The 19,039-nt window shown below is 39.4% G+C and overlaps 1 protein-coding gene across 2 annotated transcripts; it reads right to left on the bottom strand.

Moving 5' to 3' along the window:
- Positions 1-427: 427 nt before the first annotated feature.
- On the bottom strand, positions 428-18,211 carry CIAO2A (cytosolic iron-sulfur assembly component 2A). Of its 2 annotated transcripts, XM_063091039.1 has the most exons (5): positions 17,916-18,211; positions 14,306-14,470; positions 9,580-9,629; positions 3,774-3,819; positions 428-891 (listed from the first exon to the last, which is right to left on the bottom strand). In XM_063091039.1, the coding sequence occupies exons 1-5, from the start codon at positions 18,037-18,039 to the stop codon at positions 794-796; spliced, it is 483 nt and encodes a 160-aa protein (XP_062947109.1). In that variant the 5' UTR covers positions 18,040-18,211; the 3' UTR covers positions 428-793. The 2 variants fall into 2 exon arrangements, with proteins under 2 accessions (XP_062947109.1, XP_062947110.1); XM_063091040.1 differs by lacking the exons at positions 428-891; positions 3,774-3,819 and adding an exon at positions 10,611-10,677 and having other exon boundaries at positions 9,580-9,631.
- Positions 18,212-19,039: the final 828 nt, after the last annotated feature.

The following is a 19,039-nucleotide window of genomic DNA, read 5'->3' as shown; positions in this document are numbered from 1 at the left end:
TCAATATGGAAGGGACCTACACAAGGGCATGAATACCAGGAAGTGAGGATCATTGGGGACCATCTTGAAGGCTGCCTACCATACCCTGTTAGACTTCAAATGACCATTAATCCCTAAAACAAACTGAACAAAATATAAATAAAGAACAGACCATACATTTAGGTTGGTTTAATTAAAACTTCTTTAGGATAACTTGATTTTCAAAATTGTGTATGTCATCTGACCCTCTCTACATTTGTTCTTCATCTATAAATGGGTCCAGGACTCTCCTTGAAGGAAGGCAGGGTCTGATCTTTAAGGTTCCTTTTCATACTTAGATCTGATTCTACATAATAATCAGCAAAAAATAAAGCTTTGGAAACATCTTTTAGGAGTCGACATTTACAGCAGAATTTACAATTCAATAAAAACATTCTAAGGTGAGTCATTATAAGAATCATCTCTTTTATTTATTTTATAGAGTAATGATTTAAATTGAATACATTTGGGCGTGGTAGATATTTGACATGAAAAGTAGTTGTATCATAATAGGCATCAGAAAAATAGCAACTCATCTTACACATAATAACTGGAAAACATTTCTCTGATCACTTAAGTGTTACAAATCCTGAGAATGTTATACACTGAACAAATTAGGTATTAGATTATAATTATATCTGGCTTGGAAATAATCCTTTAAAAAATGTTTTGAGGTACAAATCACCTATGTATTAAACATGAGTCTTTTACATTTTACAAAGAGTTTAAACAAATACATCAAGCAGTTACGGTTCAAAGGCTCTTAGAACAGCTATTAGTCAGGTTCAAGGACACACTGTTCCACAATTTCCCGTAAGTTGGGGTTCTCCATTGCAGCTGCCACTCGCTCTTTGTCATTTATCTGCTTGTTGACTGCAAAACACACAAAAGTTGGCAGAACTGTATCAATATATAGCACCAGACAGTATTTTTATTAGCCTGCTAAAACAAAGAATTTAACTCCTTGAGAACTTAGAACTGTTTTTGGCTAATTACGAGTAATGCAATTTCTAAGGTCTGGAAGGCAGACTTAAAGAGAAAAATATTCCCTATAATCCTAAAAATATTCCCTATAATCCTACTACTGTACCACAACTATTTTAATTTCTTTCTTTTCAGTCTTTGCCCATATACATATTTCTATACAGTTACAGTCAGTAAATATAATTTTGAAAACTGCTGTATTTTCCCTTTATGCCTATTTTTTAAACTACAGAGTTATTTAACATGGCAAAAGTTATGTGTTCTAAATTAATTATGAAGCCTATGGTAAAAGGAGCACCTTTAAATATATAGCCTTCTTTTTGGAAAAATTCTTAAAAATGGGATTATTAGATCAAAGGGTATTAGTTTTTCATAGTTTGATTCATATAATTGAATTTCTTCCCAAATTTATTTACCAATTGATATCATGAACAGTAACATATGAGCTACCGGTTCATCAGCAATAGCAAAAAAAGTATTAATGAAAACAAATACACATTGAAACAGGAGATGAAAAATAGCTCCATATTATTGTTGTAATTCGCATTTCCTTAATCAATAGTGAGATAAAACATTTCCCATGTTTACTTATTAGTTCTTGTGTGAATTTTCTGTTCAGATCTCTTCCCATTAATCTACTGGATCTTTTTTAAAAAATCGGTCTGCATGGATCATCATACAATAAAGCCCATTATGTTGTCTATTATTTGCTAATAGCGTTCTTATGGAAGAGTTCAAAAGAGATGTCCATATTCATTAAAAAAAATTTTTTTTTCATTAAAACAGAATTGATTGTACATATCTTTGAGGTACTGTGTTGAATGTCAATACTTGTGTGGAATATATGATGTTCAAATCAAGATAATTAGTATATTTAGATGTCCATATTTTTAATGAGAATTGATTTTCTGGGATGCTGCTAAAAGTCTCACATAGAAAACATGTATGTGTGTGTACATACACACACACACATGAGGGTACTTCAAAAAGTTTCTTAAAAAATATAATTAAAAGATAAGGGGCCGGCCCGTGGCTCACTCAGGAGAGTGTGGTGCTGATAATACCAAAGCCACGGGCTTGGATCCCATACAGGGATGGCTGGTTAGCTCACCGGGTGAGTGTGGTGCTGACAACAGCAAGTCAAGGGTTAAGATTCCCTTACTGGTCATCATTTAAAAAAAAAAAAAAAAGAAAAGATAATATAATATAAATATTTCCATGAAATTTTTGAAACATGCTCATATATATTCCTGTGTAAACAATTTCAATTCATTCTGTTACTTCCTACAATGTAGGCTCCACAAAGGAAGGGATGTATCTCCAAGGTTGAACTGTGCCTACACATAAAAGGCACTCAGCAGAGCTGGCCGGTGACTCACCTGGGGGAGCATGGTGCTGATAATACCAAGGTCAAGGGATTGGATCCCCAAACCAGCCAGCCACCAAACAAACAAACAAACAAACAAAAAAAACCACTCAGTAAATACAAATGAAAAACCAGAATCATAAGACTTAATATTATTGCTATTATAAAATCCTATAATTTAGAGGAGTTTCAAAAGGATAACCTGAGTGGATTTAGGATACTTAATCTCTTTTATTTTTTAAATTAGAGGTAGAAGCCCTCAGCTTATGGGGTTTGAATAAACTTAGCCCATGAGGGGCCCGACCCCGGGACTTGGCTCACTCGGGAGAGTGCGACGCTGGGTAAGGGCGCTCCCGCCGCGGGTTCAGATCCTATATAGGGATGGCCGGTGCGCTCACTGGCTGAGCGCAGTGCAGACAACACCTCACCAAGGGTTGCGATCCCCTTACCGGTCACAAAAAAAGACAAAAAAACAAAAACAAAACAAACAAATAACAACAAAAAAAACCAACTTAGCCCATGAGGAGTACAAAATCGATGTCTGGAATTGTGAAAATAGGACATCATTTTAATAGTTTTCATGACAGTACCTAAAAAGTTTCTTGGACATGCTGTTCCTCTGAAAGCAGCAGGCTTCCCTCCCTGCATCTCTCCTCATGTATACGTTTTTGTGCATTTTCCCCAGCCTTGTGTGTGCCTTTCTGAGTCATTGTCTTCCTTCGTGTATCTATCTTACTATTGTTCTTACTCCATTTCCATCTTTTTCTTCCCCTTCTCTGCTGTCTTTTCTACCCTCTCAATTTACCTGGTGATGAAAGCTAAGCACGACGTGCATTTTAAATGTTTTTCTCATTATTTGTAGTAAAAATTGTTTCTAATGTAACAAGTAAACCATATTGAACATTTTCTTTTGCTTTTCCTAAACTCCCCTCTGCTATTTTTAAGTGACTACCAATAGGCCAAGAGGTCCTCCATGAAAAAGATTCCTTACTCCTATCCTAATACATTAACCCAGAGAGACAACACCTACCCCAAGATTCCGTAAAAGCTTTACTTGCTAGACCTTCAATTTCGATTTCAAGTACATAGCTTGCTATCCTGCCACCAGAGAAAAGAATCAAGCCCTCTTTAGAGCTCCTAGGTCAAGATCCCCAGAGCTGGATATTCTTTACAGATGTGGAGACACTGGCCTAAACCAGTCAACATCCATGGGCACCCAGAGTCCCACTGAAAAGATTACTTCCTTGTGATGCCCAGGTTTCCCCACCTGTAAAGGAAGACCTAATAACTGTGCCCTTTTTTTTTTGCAAGTGACCCAGTAGATACTTGGCTGGCAGAATAACCCAGAACCCAAGACAAAGTACTGTCCGAAGTTGTTTTTAACAATGTTTCTAGATTCACTTACTGTCTTCTTCTGTTGAGTGAGTTCCTTCCGAAATGTAGATTTCCAACTGGGAAGAAAAAATAGTAAAAGCAAGACATTAGAGCATTCTGAAATGACAGACTGAGGTAGAATGTACAGCGGACTCAAGAATCTAGGGATGAGAGCCTAAATCCTATTTCTAACATCAAAGACTTAGGGACAAATCCCTCACATTCTTCTTTAAAACAAGGACTGAAATTAGTAGGATTTTTAAATTTTGGTCACCTGGGGAAGGATTGCAGGGGTCATTTTCATTAATTTTTTTTTTTATCTGAATACAGATGAATACAATTTTATACCAATGAGATCTCATACATGTTGTTTTACTCATGACTATGTCTCCCCTGAATTCTACTTCCTCTTCCCAAATCAGTATCTAAACTTCCTCCTGGCCCACCCCCCAGGAAAGCTACATTAACAATACAGTGTAGTTCCTTCCACATTGTCCTCCATACCCACATAATCGTACACAGAATTTACACACACACACAAAAACACACACATGCATATGCCTAAGTTGGAAGTTTCTTTTCCTTTCTGGTTTTACAAAAATGGGATCCCAATATACAATTTTCAGCATCCTCCTTTTCTCGTTCACTATTGCCTTTCTGAATTTATTCTCAACTATAACATTGGTTAAGTTATTCCTCCTGGCCTTGCTGCACCCCCACAAATTAGCTAACCTCCAAGAATCAGAGCTTTTGAGACAACCCACACAATTATTGCAAATCCTACGGCAAAGAAAGCATGCTATATCATAAAGACATGTTACTCTACAGAGAACACTGAGGTGTATGAAGTAATTCTTCATTTATTTACTACTGAGATAAATGTTTTTCATGAGTGAAAAAAATTATAGCCTACTATAGCTAAAAGGGACTTTAGAGATCATGTAGTCCAATCTCTTCTAAAAAAGACAACACCATATATATAGTTGCCTAATACTCTTTTATCCTAGACCACAAAGCAACAGGTATAGAATGACTCTACTCATTTACTTTAGTTTAAAATTATACATGACGGCTTCCAGTCAAGATGGCAGAATGGACGGTCCCCAGCATCACTCTCTCCCACAAATCAACCAATTTACAACTATTACAAAGCAATGACAGTCAAGCTGGGGCTGCTAGAGCTCAGGGGAAGAGGAGGAGAGACCTATGGAATTCATGAAGGCAGGAGAAGCAACGATGAGAGAAAGAAAGGATTGCTCCCACCATTTCGAGCCCCAGTCGCTTTAAGGCTGGAACTGGTGAGCACTCAGAGCAAGAGCTGGCAAAAGCCGCAGCTGTACCCTTTGTACGAAGTTGCTTGGAGGCTGCAGGGGAGAAAAGGGCCTTGGTGGCCCCCAGGCCAGCAAGACCACTAAAAGAGTTCCTGTGGACCCAGATAGGAGCAAGAAGCTACAGCAACTGAAAAAAGGAGCAACTCAGAGGCTGGTGAGTCATCACAAGGGACTGGTGCATGGCTCTTCTTATGGGAAGTATTTGGAGTGCAGGCAATAGGGGAGACTGGCCCACTGGGGAAACACTGGGACACAGCATGAACAGCTGATCTGCCCTCCAATCAGCACAGGACCACTCAGGGGAGACTGGTCAGGAATACAGAACTACAGGGTGTGCAGTTTGCTGAAAAGACTCAGGCCCAGACCAGTTTCCACACAACCCAGGTGTACCAGACCTCACAAGACCTGGAAGTGCTTACAAGGCCAACAATTAAAATCTGAGCTGCACAAAAAGCCTTCCCCCAGAGAATCAGCAGCAAAGCACCAAATTAGCTTAACCATAGGGCTCAAGAGCTGGTCCCCACAGGAAGTTCTCCCATTTTAGAAGTAACCAAAGGACAACAAATTAGTTCTAGTGCAGAGTTTAAGTGGTGGGAACAGTGAATAATCCAACACAGAACTGAAAGCAAAAACAAAATACTTGAAGATCAAAGTTTGATATTAACCAGTAAAAGTCTAACACCAGCAAAAAACACCTATAAAACCTAGAAGGACTGGAAGCCCCCTGGGCTCCCAAGTGGGGGGGTGGGGGGGAGGATTGTGGGCCTGAGCCATGCTCCCCTGACATCCGCAACCAGCCCAGCGACAACCACCAGGCCACCACCAGAAGCACCCTGGGCTGCTGAGCCAGGGCAATGGGGGGGCCAAAAACCCCAGCCATGGCCGCAGATATCCACAACCAGCCCAGTGACAACCACCAAGCTGCCACAGAAAGCAACCCAAGCTCCCAAGTCAGGGTAGTAGGGGGCCAGGGGCCTCAGCCACACCCCTCCGACATCTGCATCTGTCTCAGCAACAACCACCAAGCAGCCACTGGAAACAACCCAGGTTCCCGAGCTGGGGCGGTGAGGGGCCAAAAGCCTTAGCCACACCAATATCTGCAACCAGCCCAGCAAAGACCATTGAGCTGCCACTGAAAACACCCTAAGCTCCCAAGCCAGGGTGGTGGGGGGCTGAGGGTTTTAGCCACACCCCCCTGACATCCACATCCAGCCCAGCAATGACCGAGCTGCCACTAGAATCCCCCTGGTCTCCCCTGCCATAATGAGGGAGGTGCCATGGGCCTCAACCATGCCCCCCCTCCTTCCACCATATTTTCCTCCCTTTTTTCTTCTCCCCCTCCCCCCCAACTGCTCCCCAACAATATGTTAGAATGAGGCATGGAGCCAGGGGAAGCTGAACCCAGCCACAACTAGGCAAGCTGCTCCCACCACCCTGAGCCCTACCAGGGTCCTGAGGCATGGAGTCAGGGGAAGCTGAACCCAGCCACAACTAGGCAAGCTGTCCCCACTGCCCTGGGGCCCCTCTGGTGTCCTGTGGCATTGAGCTGCGGGGAAGCCGAACCCAGCTGCAATCAGGTAAAGAACACACCAAAAACACCATTTCCACGCAGGTAGCCCACCACAGCCACTGCAATTGCCATGGCTGCTGCAAAAGTGGCTAGTCTCTGTCACAGCTACCATGCAGATGGCACACCAGACTCTCTAGTGCATTGACACTAGGAAAGGCACCAGTGGAGACCAAAAAAAAGAAAAAAAGAAAAAGAAAAAGAAGAGGTCTGCTCTCTCCACAAAGCATGTTTCAGAGTAATAGAAGCATCTGCTTTACAGTAATAGGGGAAGACTTGATCACAACTGTCTCAGCACTGGACAGATCATTTAGGAAGCAAACCAATAGAGGAACAGTTAATCTATCAGACGGAGAGAACAAATCTATGGTTATTAGATGGGGAAGGACAAGGAGGAAGTGGGAGGGGAAGGCAGAGGCGGAGAAAGGGGGAAGGGGAGAGATTAGATAAGGGGCATGAAGAATAAGTATGATTTATAATAATGAATATGCTAATAAAAATAAATGTTTTAAAAATGCCCAAAATAAATAAAATTTTTATAAAATTAAAAAAATAAATAAATAAAATTATGCATGAGTCATTATGAAAAGTGGTAAATCAAGAGGACTTACCCTGTTATTCCTATATGAACTATATACTCAAGGTAACCAAACAGTTGATGAGGGTAGCTGTCACCAATAATGGGACAAACTAAAATTACAGGCCTCTTCATGTGATGCAATGAGAACACATTTATTCAGAATTCTTGCCAAAAATGCATAAACTAAATCTAATCAGAAAACCCAATTTGAGAGACAATCTATAAAATACCTAGCCTACATTCTTCAAAAATCTCAAGATCATGAAAGACAAAGACTAAGGAAATACTTGAAATTAAAGGAAACTAAAGAGACATGATGATGAACACGTCATCGAGGGAGAGGTGCAGGACAGGAGAAGAGATCGTCATGAAGGATGATATTGGACAACAGGGGAAATTTGAATATGCATTATAGATTAGATGACAGTATTGTATCAATGTCAAATTTCCTGGTTTTGAAAATCGCACTGTGGTAATGTAAGAGAATGTCCTTTGTTTTTAGGAAATATATACTATAGTACTTGGGAGTAAAGGGGCATTATGTCTGCACTTAATGGTGCAGAAACTATGTGTGTGTGTTGATATACATAGAGAGAGAGAATGGGAGAGAAAATTAATGATAAAGCAAATGTGGCAAAATGTTAATAATTAGTGAATCTGGGTTCACTAATGGGAGTTCTTTGTACTACCCTTCTACCTTTTCTGTAAATTTGAAGTAACTTTAGAATAGAAAGTTAGACTTTGTAATTAAAAGTTAAAAATGCAAAATAAAATTTACAAGGTATCATAAGCCACTAGTATTAGCATTCATTAATTTACTCAATTTAATACACATTTATTGAGCTCCTACTATGCATAAGATCATAGTGGAGAATATGGAGATGGATCATGTATGAATCCCAACTTCAAGAAGCTAACAGTCCAGGACGGAAGATAAAAAATAAACCTAAATAGTTCGAACACAAATTAGAAAATGACGCTCTCACATTAGAAGACAAAGAAAGAGCTATGAAAATTCAAAGAAAGAAATGGCTTGAGTTACAGAAATTAGGACTGATATTACAGAAGACAGCATTTCATTTAGCCTTAAAATATGGGTAGGATTTGGACATATGAGATGGGAGGGAAAGCAACTCTATGCAGATGGGCTACACTGAGCAAAGGCAACAGCAAGGTATAGAAGGTATAATTGCCCAGGAATTATAAGAGACAGTAAGAGAAAAGGCTGAACCTTTCATGAACTATAATCAATTACCATGAATTAACTGTGAAATCTACATTCTTACTCAATAGTTGGTCAAAAACATGTTCTTTAGATATCACAACAAAAGTACAAGTAGCAAAAGAGAAAAATGATAAATTGGACTTTATCAAAATTAAAAACTTTTGTACTGCAAAGGACACCACCAAGAAAGTGAAAAGACAACCAATATAACAGGAGAAAATATTTGCCAATCATAAATCTGATAAGGGGCTTGTATCTACAATATATAAAGAACTCTTACAACTCAATAATAAAAAGACAACCCAATTTAGAAATGGGCAAAGGATCTGAATAGCAGCTCTCTAAGGAAGAGAGGTCAAATGGCACATGAAAAGATGCTCAATATTATTAGCAAAGAAGGAAATGCAAATCAAAACCACAATGAGATATCACTTCACACTCACTAAGATGGCTATAATCAAAAAGACAAATAATAATAAGTGTTGGTGAGGATGTGAAGAAATTGGAACTCCATACACTGCTAGTGGGAATGTAAAATGGTGCAGCCACTATGGAAAACAGTCAAGTTACCATTCGAACCAGCAATTCTACTCCTAGGTGTAAGAGAAACAAAAACATATGCTCACCCAAAAACTCGTACAAGAATGTTCATGGCAGCATTATTCATAATAGACAAAAAGTGGAAACAACCCAAATGTCCATCAACTGATGAACAGATAAATAAAATGTGTATATTCATAAGATGGAATATCATAAGGCAAAAAAAAGGAATGAAACACTGACACAACATGCTAAAACAACACTATGCTAAGTTAAAGAAGCCAGATACGAAAGGCTACATACTGTATGATTTCATTGAAATGAAATGTCCAGAATAGGCAAATCTATAGAGATAGAAAGTAGACAGGTGGTTACCCAGGGATAGGGGAGGAGTCTGGGGAAATGAGGAGTGACTGCTAAATGGGTATAGATATCTTTTTGTAATAAAGAAAATGTTCTAAAACTGATTGTAGGGATGGTTGCACAGCTCTGTGAATATGCTAACAACCATTGAATTGTATACTTTAAATAGGTGAATTGTATGGTATGTGAATTATATCTCAATAAAGTTGTTATAAAACAACAACTTCTTACCTTATGTTTAAATGGTAAACACCGTTGAAGTTTTACTCTTAAGCACAGCCCTGTGGATGGGAAAAAAAAAAAAACCTCCAATTATCTCTTTGTCTCTTCTGACTGGTTCTTAAAAAAACATACAGCTGTTTCTAGGTGCCCCATACAATACAGTAGCTGAAAACAGCTTTGGCTCAATCCAGTGTAGGTCTCCTTTGAGCCTGGCACCATGCTAGGAAATTTAGTATAAAATCTTACATATTATTCGTGATAATCCAGTGAACTAGGTATTACTAACCCCATTCCACAAATTATAATACCAAGGTCACAATGTAACTTGCCCAAGGTCACTGAGCTAGTAAAGTGGCAGAGTTGGGACTGGAACCCAAGAACACTGCAAGACCCAGCCTTTTCTACTATATCAACTGGCCTTCAAGCAAAAGTCAATTAATTCATTAAACTTTATTGAATGCCCACAACAGTCCAGGCCATGCAAAAATTTAAAACCAACTAAGAGACATTTTAAAAAGGATGTATGAAAACTTTCAGATTTGGAATCTTTTGTGCCTGCAAAGTACAAATACAGTTACTTCTCTAAAACAAGCTCCACTGAAGTTCAGTTTATCATCTTATGCTAAGTCACAGTTCAATAATTTCTTTCTCCAGTTGAGACATAGCAGAAATTAAAACTGGACTTAGAACAGATCCTCAGTGCCAATGTTCTACTTCTCCCCCACCTCAAACTGAAGAATAAATTTTTAACCAAATCCATACTCCTGGACAACAGAAGAAAAATCAGTCTCCTCTTATTATAAAGAGATAGTGTTTCAGTAATAAGTTTTGAAAAAATAAAGAGTCAGAGTGGATCTCTAGACCATTGACTTTGCAGGCTTTTATTTGGAGCAATTTATTTCCTCTCCCAACTAATGCTTAAGGGCTTGTTACACCATAAGGAACATTTTCTTACTATTTTGGTTTGATTAAGAATAAACATCAACAACAAAACCTCAAACCATGCCAATACAGCAAAATATCATTGTTGGACTACTTATCTTTTTGGGAGGTATGAAATTAATTTGCTTTTGGTTTTCTAAGTCCCATCAGGTTTTCTCATAGAATCTTTGAAAAAAAAATCCCAGAATAAGAAAAAGGATTAGATGAGATATAATCAAACTGTGCCTAGCCTACAGTCTCAAACACAGTAGTTCTATAACAAATATTAGAGGACTTCAAAGAAAATATATCATTTCCTTAAGGGGGTCTCCCTTTAGAGGATCTGTCTTAAAGCATATCTGGGAGAGTTCCTCATCCCCCTGCCCCCACATTGTCTCCTTAATTTTTATTTGTGTACCATCTGTACAGCCTCGTTTGTTCTAGTCACTGTTGGTAGGTGTTTTACCCATAAAGTAATTGTTTTACAATTCCCAAACACTTTCTTGAGAGTCATTATCCTCAAGAGAGGCAGTATAGTTTAACTGAGATAGATACTTTGGGTTCAAAAGTGGCTCTGCTACAAACTAGCTGTTACCCTGGGCAAATTACTTAACCTCTTTGATCTTCAGTTTCCTTATCTGTAAAGCAGGTATTACAATAGTATCACCATATATAGAGTTGCTATGAGAAATAAAGCATTATGCAATGTGCTTAAAACAGTACCTGGCACATGAGTGTGTAATAAATGTTAGCTATTACTATTTTATACTCTTTTATCATTTTCATTTCATAGCCAGAAAACCAAAATAAGTGATTTGTTCAACATCACATAATTAAAAACACAAGTGGAAGTTGAACCCACACCTTCTGATTCCAAATCCTATGTCCTTGCTATCTGACCCACAGCTGCCTTCAGCCATTCCTGTCTCAACTAAGTCAACACAAATGATTATCAACTGGTTTCCTTGCCTTACCCACTTGTGCCCTGTGAGTCTTCCTTGTCTTTGGAATTATTCACCAAGGTAACTCTGATTAGGTGACAATCTAATGTGACGCCTTTCCCTGCCAGGACCACCTGCTCATAAGAAATGTTCCTCAACGCATCATCATTCGATGAAAAGAGGGCTCTTTTCACTGACTTTTCCAACTGTGTTGACTGAACACGATTACTATGATATACTACCATACTACCCTCTAAAAAACTAAGGGTCTTAACTAAAATGCATATCAAAAGGGCCAACAAAAGTGACAAAACTGTTCAGGAAGTGTACAGATTCTGAAATATCAACCATAACCTAATCTTAGAACCTTTATAATAAGAGCTATTTTTTTATTCCATGCATTTTCTCAATCTTTGTTCACATAAACACATTTTTTCTACAATTGCAGTCACAATGCAAATTAAACTTATCATTCAAGCTTTTTAATATACTTCTCACACAATACTTTGATTCCTTGGTTATATTTATCATTTTCAATAGCAATAGGAAATCTCACTATATTCATGTCATTTCCCTATTAATAGATAGTATAGTTACTTCTAGGTTCCACTATGATAAATTTACTATAAACGCTTTGCACATGTTAATATTTTCTTCTATGGAATTATTTCCTTAATTCCTGGGTCAAAGAGTGTAAACTTTTTATTAAGGATTTGCCAATACATACCATGAGGCTTAAAAATATTTATACCATCTATCTTAATAATTCCACTTACAGGAATTTATCCTGGGGCAATAACAAAATACATAAAAATACTCATATATAAAGTTGTTTATCATGGTATTATTTATAATTGCGAAAGGCTAGAAGTATGCAAATGGTTACAAAAATTATGATCTTTTGATACAATTAGCATGTAACCTCTATAACTATGCAATTAAAGAGTATATATGAGAAATAAAAAAAAATTCTTCATATATTTCATATATAACCCTTACAACTCTGTACACACCCTTATTAATCCTATTTTACAGATAAGGAAACTGAGGCTCAGAAAGATTAAGTAAGTTACTTGCCCAAGCCTACAACATGGCAGAGCTGACAGAGCTGGGATTTTAGCCCAGAGCATACATTCTTTTATGACAGCCGATTTTTGTTTTCTTTTTTATGCTTTTGTGGAGTTTCAAAATTATTGTCAATAAACATGTTACTTCCATAATTTAAATAAATGTTACTTGTTAAAAAATGAATTTGCTATAGGCCCTTGGCCTCTCTATTTAAAAGAACTCTTATATGTCAAAATATTTTAAGACATCCCTCCACATCGGGAGAGTAGCAGTACTTTTCGATGTCTGTTGGTTCAAAAAATAACTAAGCATTCAATAATGCTTTTTCTAACAATGGAATTTTAATAACCACAACAATACCTATGGATTCATAGACTTTCAGTCCCTCATATGCTGGAAACTACTAATAGAGGAAACCCAGGTCAACCAGTGAGAAAAGACAAATCACAATAGTGGGAGCAATAATGAAATATTGACCTTTTCAATCCTTTTTATAAATTTGTTTGCTTTTCAACATGATATATTCCCATGGTTCAAAAATTTTAGAAAATAAAAAGGTATATAGTTAAACCCAAGCTTCATGGCCTTTTTCCGTGAGCTCTCTATTCCTGATTTACTACTAAATCCTCCTTTGGTCTTCAGTTTTCATGAGGACTGCCGTGGGTGGGTTGTTCTAGGTTAGAAAATGTAGTCCATTTCTTCCATCTCATGGGCTGCACCTTGACCTAACGTTTTTATGTGGATTCTTGAGCTTACTTTTTGTGCCCTGGAGGGGTTTGCTGAAGATGGCGGTATACAGGCTGAGTTGGCAAGAGATGGTGAGGTATATCGGGGTTTATCGATTATAGAACAGACTCCTCTAGGGGGATGTGAAGCACCGCCAAGTCCTTTGAGTTTTGGGCTGTTGCTGGTAGTACTCTGGCGAGTGGCTTCGATGGGTTAGCCGCTTGGGTTTATGGCTGGGTTTATCTCCCACTCTGTCCTCCATCTGCTCAGTTTCCACCACTACTACCCATAAATACGCATCACAGCTATTCATTTCTTATGTATTCTTCATGTACATGTAATCAAATACAAATGTATATTTTTACCCTCTTTACACAAATGGTAGTAATACTATACTCGCTTTTATTTCTTAACTGTGTTATGAAGATCTTTCCATACCAGTACATGGAGAGCTTTCTCATTCTTTTTTATAGCTGCACAGTTTTCCGTTATTTACATTCACCATCGTTGATTGTTTAATCAATCCCCTACTAACATCTGGTTTGAAATAAACTCCCTTGACAACAAAGTATATATTCAAGGACACCTATTATATATCACTGTTAACTAACGCAAAGCAAATCAGCATCCTACCAGGACTTCTGCCCATACTACATACAAGCCAACAGAGCAGCTGAAAGGAGAAGATGGTGACAGAGGCGGTGCTAGTCTGATAGCACTCTAATCTCCTGAAGAGAAGAGCTGGCCCACACCCACTCTTCATTAATTGTGGACATGTACACCTAAGAGAAACAGCATGATGTAACTAAAGGAGAAACAGATTTAGAGTCAGGAGAGCTGGGTTTCAGCCTCAGCTTCACCATTTCCTGGCTAATTCTGAGCAAATTACTTAAACTCTGTGAGGTTCAGCTTCGTCATCTGTAAAATGAAGATCTCACAGGCTAATTGAGAAGACTACAGAAGACGAATACATGAAAATACTCTCTAAACCATAAAGTGTGATACATGATGCAAATTATTTTGGGCCAATATCATCAGCAAGAATAATTTAGAATATATATATGTACATAAAACCTTACCAATGAGAGTTGCCAAAGAGCAATGAGGTACTGTTGGTGTAAACCTGATAATAACCAGATAGTCTTCTTCATTTATCTCCTGCACCTCCACACAACTTTCCGTTACCACTTCCAGTTCTTCTAAAGTATTGGGCTTTTCTGGGTCCCGGATAGTTCTAATCAAATCTAAAAAATCATTAGAGACAAGGTATTATATTAAAACATGAATAACCTAAATAAGGATGATTTTGCCAGTCCTAATCTAAGCACTGACTTCTTTTTTTTTTTTTTTAAAGATGACCAGTAAGGTGATCTTAACCCTTGACTTGGTGTTGTCAGGACCACGCTTAGCCAGTGAGTTAACCAGCCATCCCTATATAAGATCCGAACCCGTGGCCTTGGTGTTATCAGCACCGCACTCTCCCAAGTGAGCCACAGGCCGGCCCTAGCACTGACTTCTTTTTGTTTAAGCAAGTACTACAGCAACTCCCAGATTTCTGACAGAAATTTCCACTACTGGTTTCCTTTTGAGAAAACTGTTTTTTGGGGTCATTCTTAGACCGTATCCAGTTGCTTGGCTCCCTCATCGCAGAAAGATGTTATAATAAGAATGGGAAAAATGTCATGGAAGCTCAAGAGGAAGAAATAACTTTTAGCTTGGGAGAATGTTGTATCAGGTTTTATAGAAATGGAATCTGAATCAAGTCTTTAAAAATGGGTAATATTTCAATATTTGACATTTAAAGTGAAGCAAAGTAAAGAACAAGAAGTTTAGTTTGCCTGGAACCCAGAATAACTGGACTAGAATATAAGGTTTGGGACAGACCATCAAGGGTCCTACAGTTGGCTACAGGCAATAGGGAGTCGTCAAGAGGTTCTGAACAGGGGAGAGACATAGACAGCATTTAACTGGTTTGGAGTATGGCCTGAGCATTCAGAGTTTTAAAAATTTCTCAGGTTATTCTTAAGTGCAGCCCAGTTTGAGAATCACTGGTGTGAAAGGAAAGAGACCCAGGAACAGACCCATGTAAGTACAGAAGGAGAAAAGGAAGAAGAATCAGAGAAGGAAGGACAGGGGTGGTTAACAACATGAAATGCTGCATAAAATTCAGGCTGGTGAGCACTAAAATAAGTCTTTGATTTGTCACCCAGGTCACCTTTAAGAAAGTAGTTTCAGTAGAGAAAAGTGGGCCAAAGCCAGCTTGCAAAAGTAGAAGGAAGCGAGTGAGAACTGAAAATGTACCCTTAGGGTCTTGGCTGGGAAAGGAAGGGCAGAGAAAGGATAGTAGCTTTATAAGGAAGATAGCACAAGGGCAAAGGTAAGGGAAACGAGTATGTTTCATAGACCAAAGGGAAGGATCAAATAGAGGAAGAGAGACTGAAAACATGAGGAGGGGAGACTGATAAAAAAAGCAGAAGAGAATGGGTTCAAGAATGTGGAAGCCTGGGTTGGCCTTGGAGAGGACAAGATTTCCTTCTTACTCTGAGGTTGTAGAAAAAGAGGAAGAAGAAAATGATAAACAGTGAGGTAGAAGGGAGAGAAGCAGCATTTTATGTAGGATGGGCTCAATGTTCTCAAGCCTGAGGTTTTGTTCTTATTTATAGCACTGCTGTATTCAGAAATGCAGTTGGGAAAAACAAATCAATCAAAACTCCACCTTCTCCCCAGTTATCTCCTGGGCTTATCACTTAATTAGAAACAGAATTTGAAAATATAGGCAGGAAAGAAGATAGAACTGCTCTTTCACAGACTTATCTTAGCATGAGACATGGTCATTTGGAAAGGGATTTTCTGCTTCTCCTCCTAAGCCTTTTCCCTATAAGGCTCATTTATGTAAGCTACATTACATTCTTTATATGTCACTAAACCCTGAAATTAAATCTCACTCCTTATTAAACTTCTTCAGTTTTCTAGTGACTTGAGAGGCTTATTTCTTTAAAAAGAAAGCAATGTTGCTCTCCTCACATTACTCCCCTGACTAAAATTCTTCTATGGTTCTGCACTGATATTAAACTTTTTATTTATATTTAAAACTTTCAGTACTGTGTCCAATTCCAACCTACTATCTAAAACAATGTTCAACAACACCCCCACCTTTAACCACAAACCCTATCCTGTAGCCCCATCTATCTGTCAATCCCTAACTATGTTCTTTTCTCACTTCTGTACTTTTGCTCCTGTTTCCTCTGCTCAGTATGACCTTTGTCCCTCTACATATCCAGAACCTAATTATTCTTAGAGGCCCAATTCAAGACACTCATCTCTAAAGTCTTTCCAGATCCACCCCAGTCTAAGATTAGTATCTCTCTTTTCTCTGAATTTCTGTATCTCTTATTCAAATCTATGGCCTTCTACTGCATACTACATTTTTGCATAGATAGGTTTCCCTAATTTAAGTTCGAAGACTAGAATCATCTCTCTTCCAAAGTTGTATCCCAGTGCCCTGCAATCATCAGATGCTGTAGATAGAGGTCTGGCAGGACAGAAATGTGTCCATCTACTTTGTGGCAATGATTACACTCATAATTATCATCTGGCTGAGGTTAAGTCAGTCCTGCCTCTAGCAAGATAAACAAGATTAGCTCCAAAGATTTTTCCCATCCCTGACTTCCTTCTACTAGCCTTGCCCAAATTATATTTATATTCTTATGGTTAGATCTCTCAATGTTACAACCAATAACTAATAACTAATGTTATTAGTTTTCAAAAACAATACTACATAATTCCCCAAAAAAGAGAGCTATAAGGCAAATTGTGAAGTGGCAGAAAGTTTACTAAGCTTGGAATCAGAAGACATGGACTTTGGGTTTTTTCTCTGTTCTTTGCTGGCAGTGTGACCTCCAGGTAGTTGTTTAACCATAGCCTTTGTTTCCTCATCTGTACAATGAAGATGGTCTCAAGTGTTAAACAGAGAATAATATATAGAGAGAATATGTTTGTATATGTATACAAGAAGGGTCTTCAAAAAGTTCATGGAAATATTCTATTATCTTTTAATTCTATTTTTCCTATTTGAAGTATCCGTGTGCATGTACGTATATATATATATATATATATATATATATATATTTTTTTTTTTTTCTTTTTAGAATTTTAGGCTTCACTGTGCTAAGGAACTGTAAATTCAAGGTCTCGCTATGAGAAGCCTCTTCTCTCGGTGACCTCTGCTTATTGACTTTGCAGCAGAACAGGGTGGCCGTGACCTTGGGCCAGTCCCCAACTCGGCCATCACCCAGCAATGCCCTCACCGGTGGCGGGAGGAGGAGTGCGTGTCCAGGAGCTAGAAAAGGAAGGAGGCTCAAGGAGTATAATAAGGCCAGCTTCGCTTCCTAGCCAAGCACCCTAGCCTTCTGCTCTGCCCACAAGTCTTCGGATGACTACTAGGGCAGGGGGTAGACAAGGGGAATGAAACGTTTAAGACCTCCAGGCTCGGCTTGCCCCAAGTTTAGGAAGAGCCCGAGCCCCAGAAGAACCCACACTCCCGCGTGACTTAGCACTGCGAAGAAAACGCTTCCCACTTCCCGAGATCCGGCAGAAACCCGGGTCTCCACACCCAACCCTCAGGAGAGGCCCTAATCCCCCCGGCCTCCACGTATAACGCCAAATGCTATAGTGGGTAAAATCAATTACCATAAACCTCTAGCGCTTTCTCGTCCATGATCCGGGGCTGCCGGGCAGCTCCCCGCTCAGAGAGGCCCGAGAGCCACAAGACTCTGCTCAACGTCCAAGACAGCAGCCCGAACACCCGCTCCATTCTCACGTTCCGCCATCCCTGGCGACTATCCCACCCGCGCCACCGTCTCTCAGCAGTCGACTTCGGGGTTTATCAACTTCCTTGTCTTCACATGGGCCAAGACAAGCCTAAAGGCTCAGAGGAGCAGAGAATAGGTAGAACCGGACAAAGTAGCGCGGAGGACCTAGGGAAGGTAGCCGCAAGGACTACAAGCCCCAGCATGCTTTGCTCGGTTTCGGCGGGACATCAAAAACAATCCTCGCGACCCGTGAGGCGCATTGCATGCTGGGATGTGTGGACCGTTATCCTCTGAAGACGGCGAAGTGTATTCTGGGACTTGTAGTCCCCGTTGGGGACGGGGGGAGGATTGTAACGGTCTGTTACTCGCCACTGTTTGCTTCACTCAGCGCCCGCGATAAGCTAAAGATGAATCCTGAGGAGGTAGGGGAAAGAAGATATTAGTTCCTAGTGCTGGAGGAGGCTTTTAGCACAAAGACTCTTTAGTTATTTTTCCGAGGAAGCCGCTTCCACCCAAAATTTTTACTTCCTGATCAGGCCGGAAGTGGGTTTCCATTGCGGTTAAACGGGATGTCTTGGGAAGCCAGTAACACTAGTTAGGCATGGAGGGGGAAGCCTTTTTGGTGTTCTCGTCTTCTATAGACTCAATCCAGCACAACTACCAGCTACTGGCTGAATATTTCTGCCAATCTCCCTCAAAGACAACTTAGATCGGGAGAACTTTCCCTGTGTCCAGTGTGTCCAATGGTGATACTATGGAGATCGCCATCCTAACAAGAGTATCTTAAGACCTCTGGTGTTCCTGGTTGTGATGGATACCAGTAACAAGGCTGATGGTGTTGCTTTATCCATCCATCCTTCCAGTCAAATCTCAAACATTAATTGGGTATTTTAATTTGCCAGGCGCGATTTGTAGGCGCCAAATATACCAGAAGACAAGGCCCTGCCCTCGCGCAGCTCACAGACCTGTGAGGGAGCTAACCCCTGGTGTTGAGGAATTTTC

The sequence above is a fragment of the Cynocephalus volans genome, chromosome 3 (genome assembly GCF_027409185.1).
Source record: "Cynocephalus volans isolate mCynVol1 chromosome 3, mCynVol1.pri, whole genome shotgun sequence".
Classification (NCBI taxonomy): Eukaryota; Metazoa; Chordata; class Mammalia; order Dermoptera; family Cynocephalidae; genus Cynocephalus; species Cynocephalus volans.
This window is presented reverse-complemented; position numbering and strand designations above follow the sequence as displayed.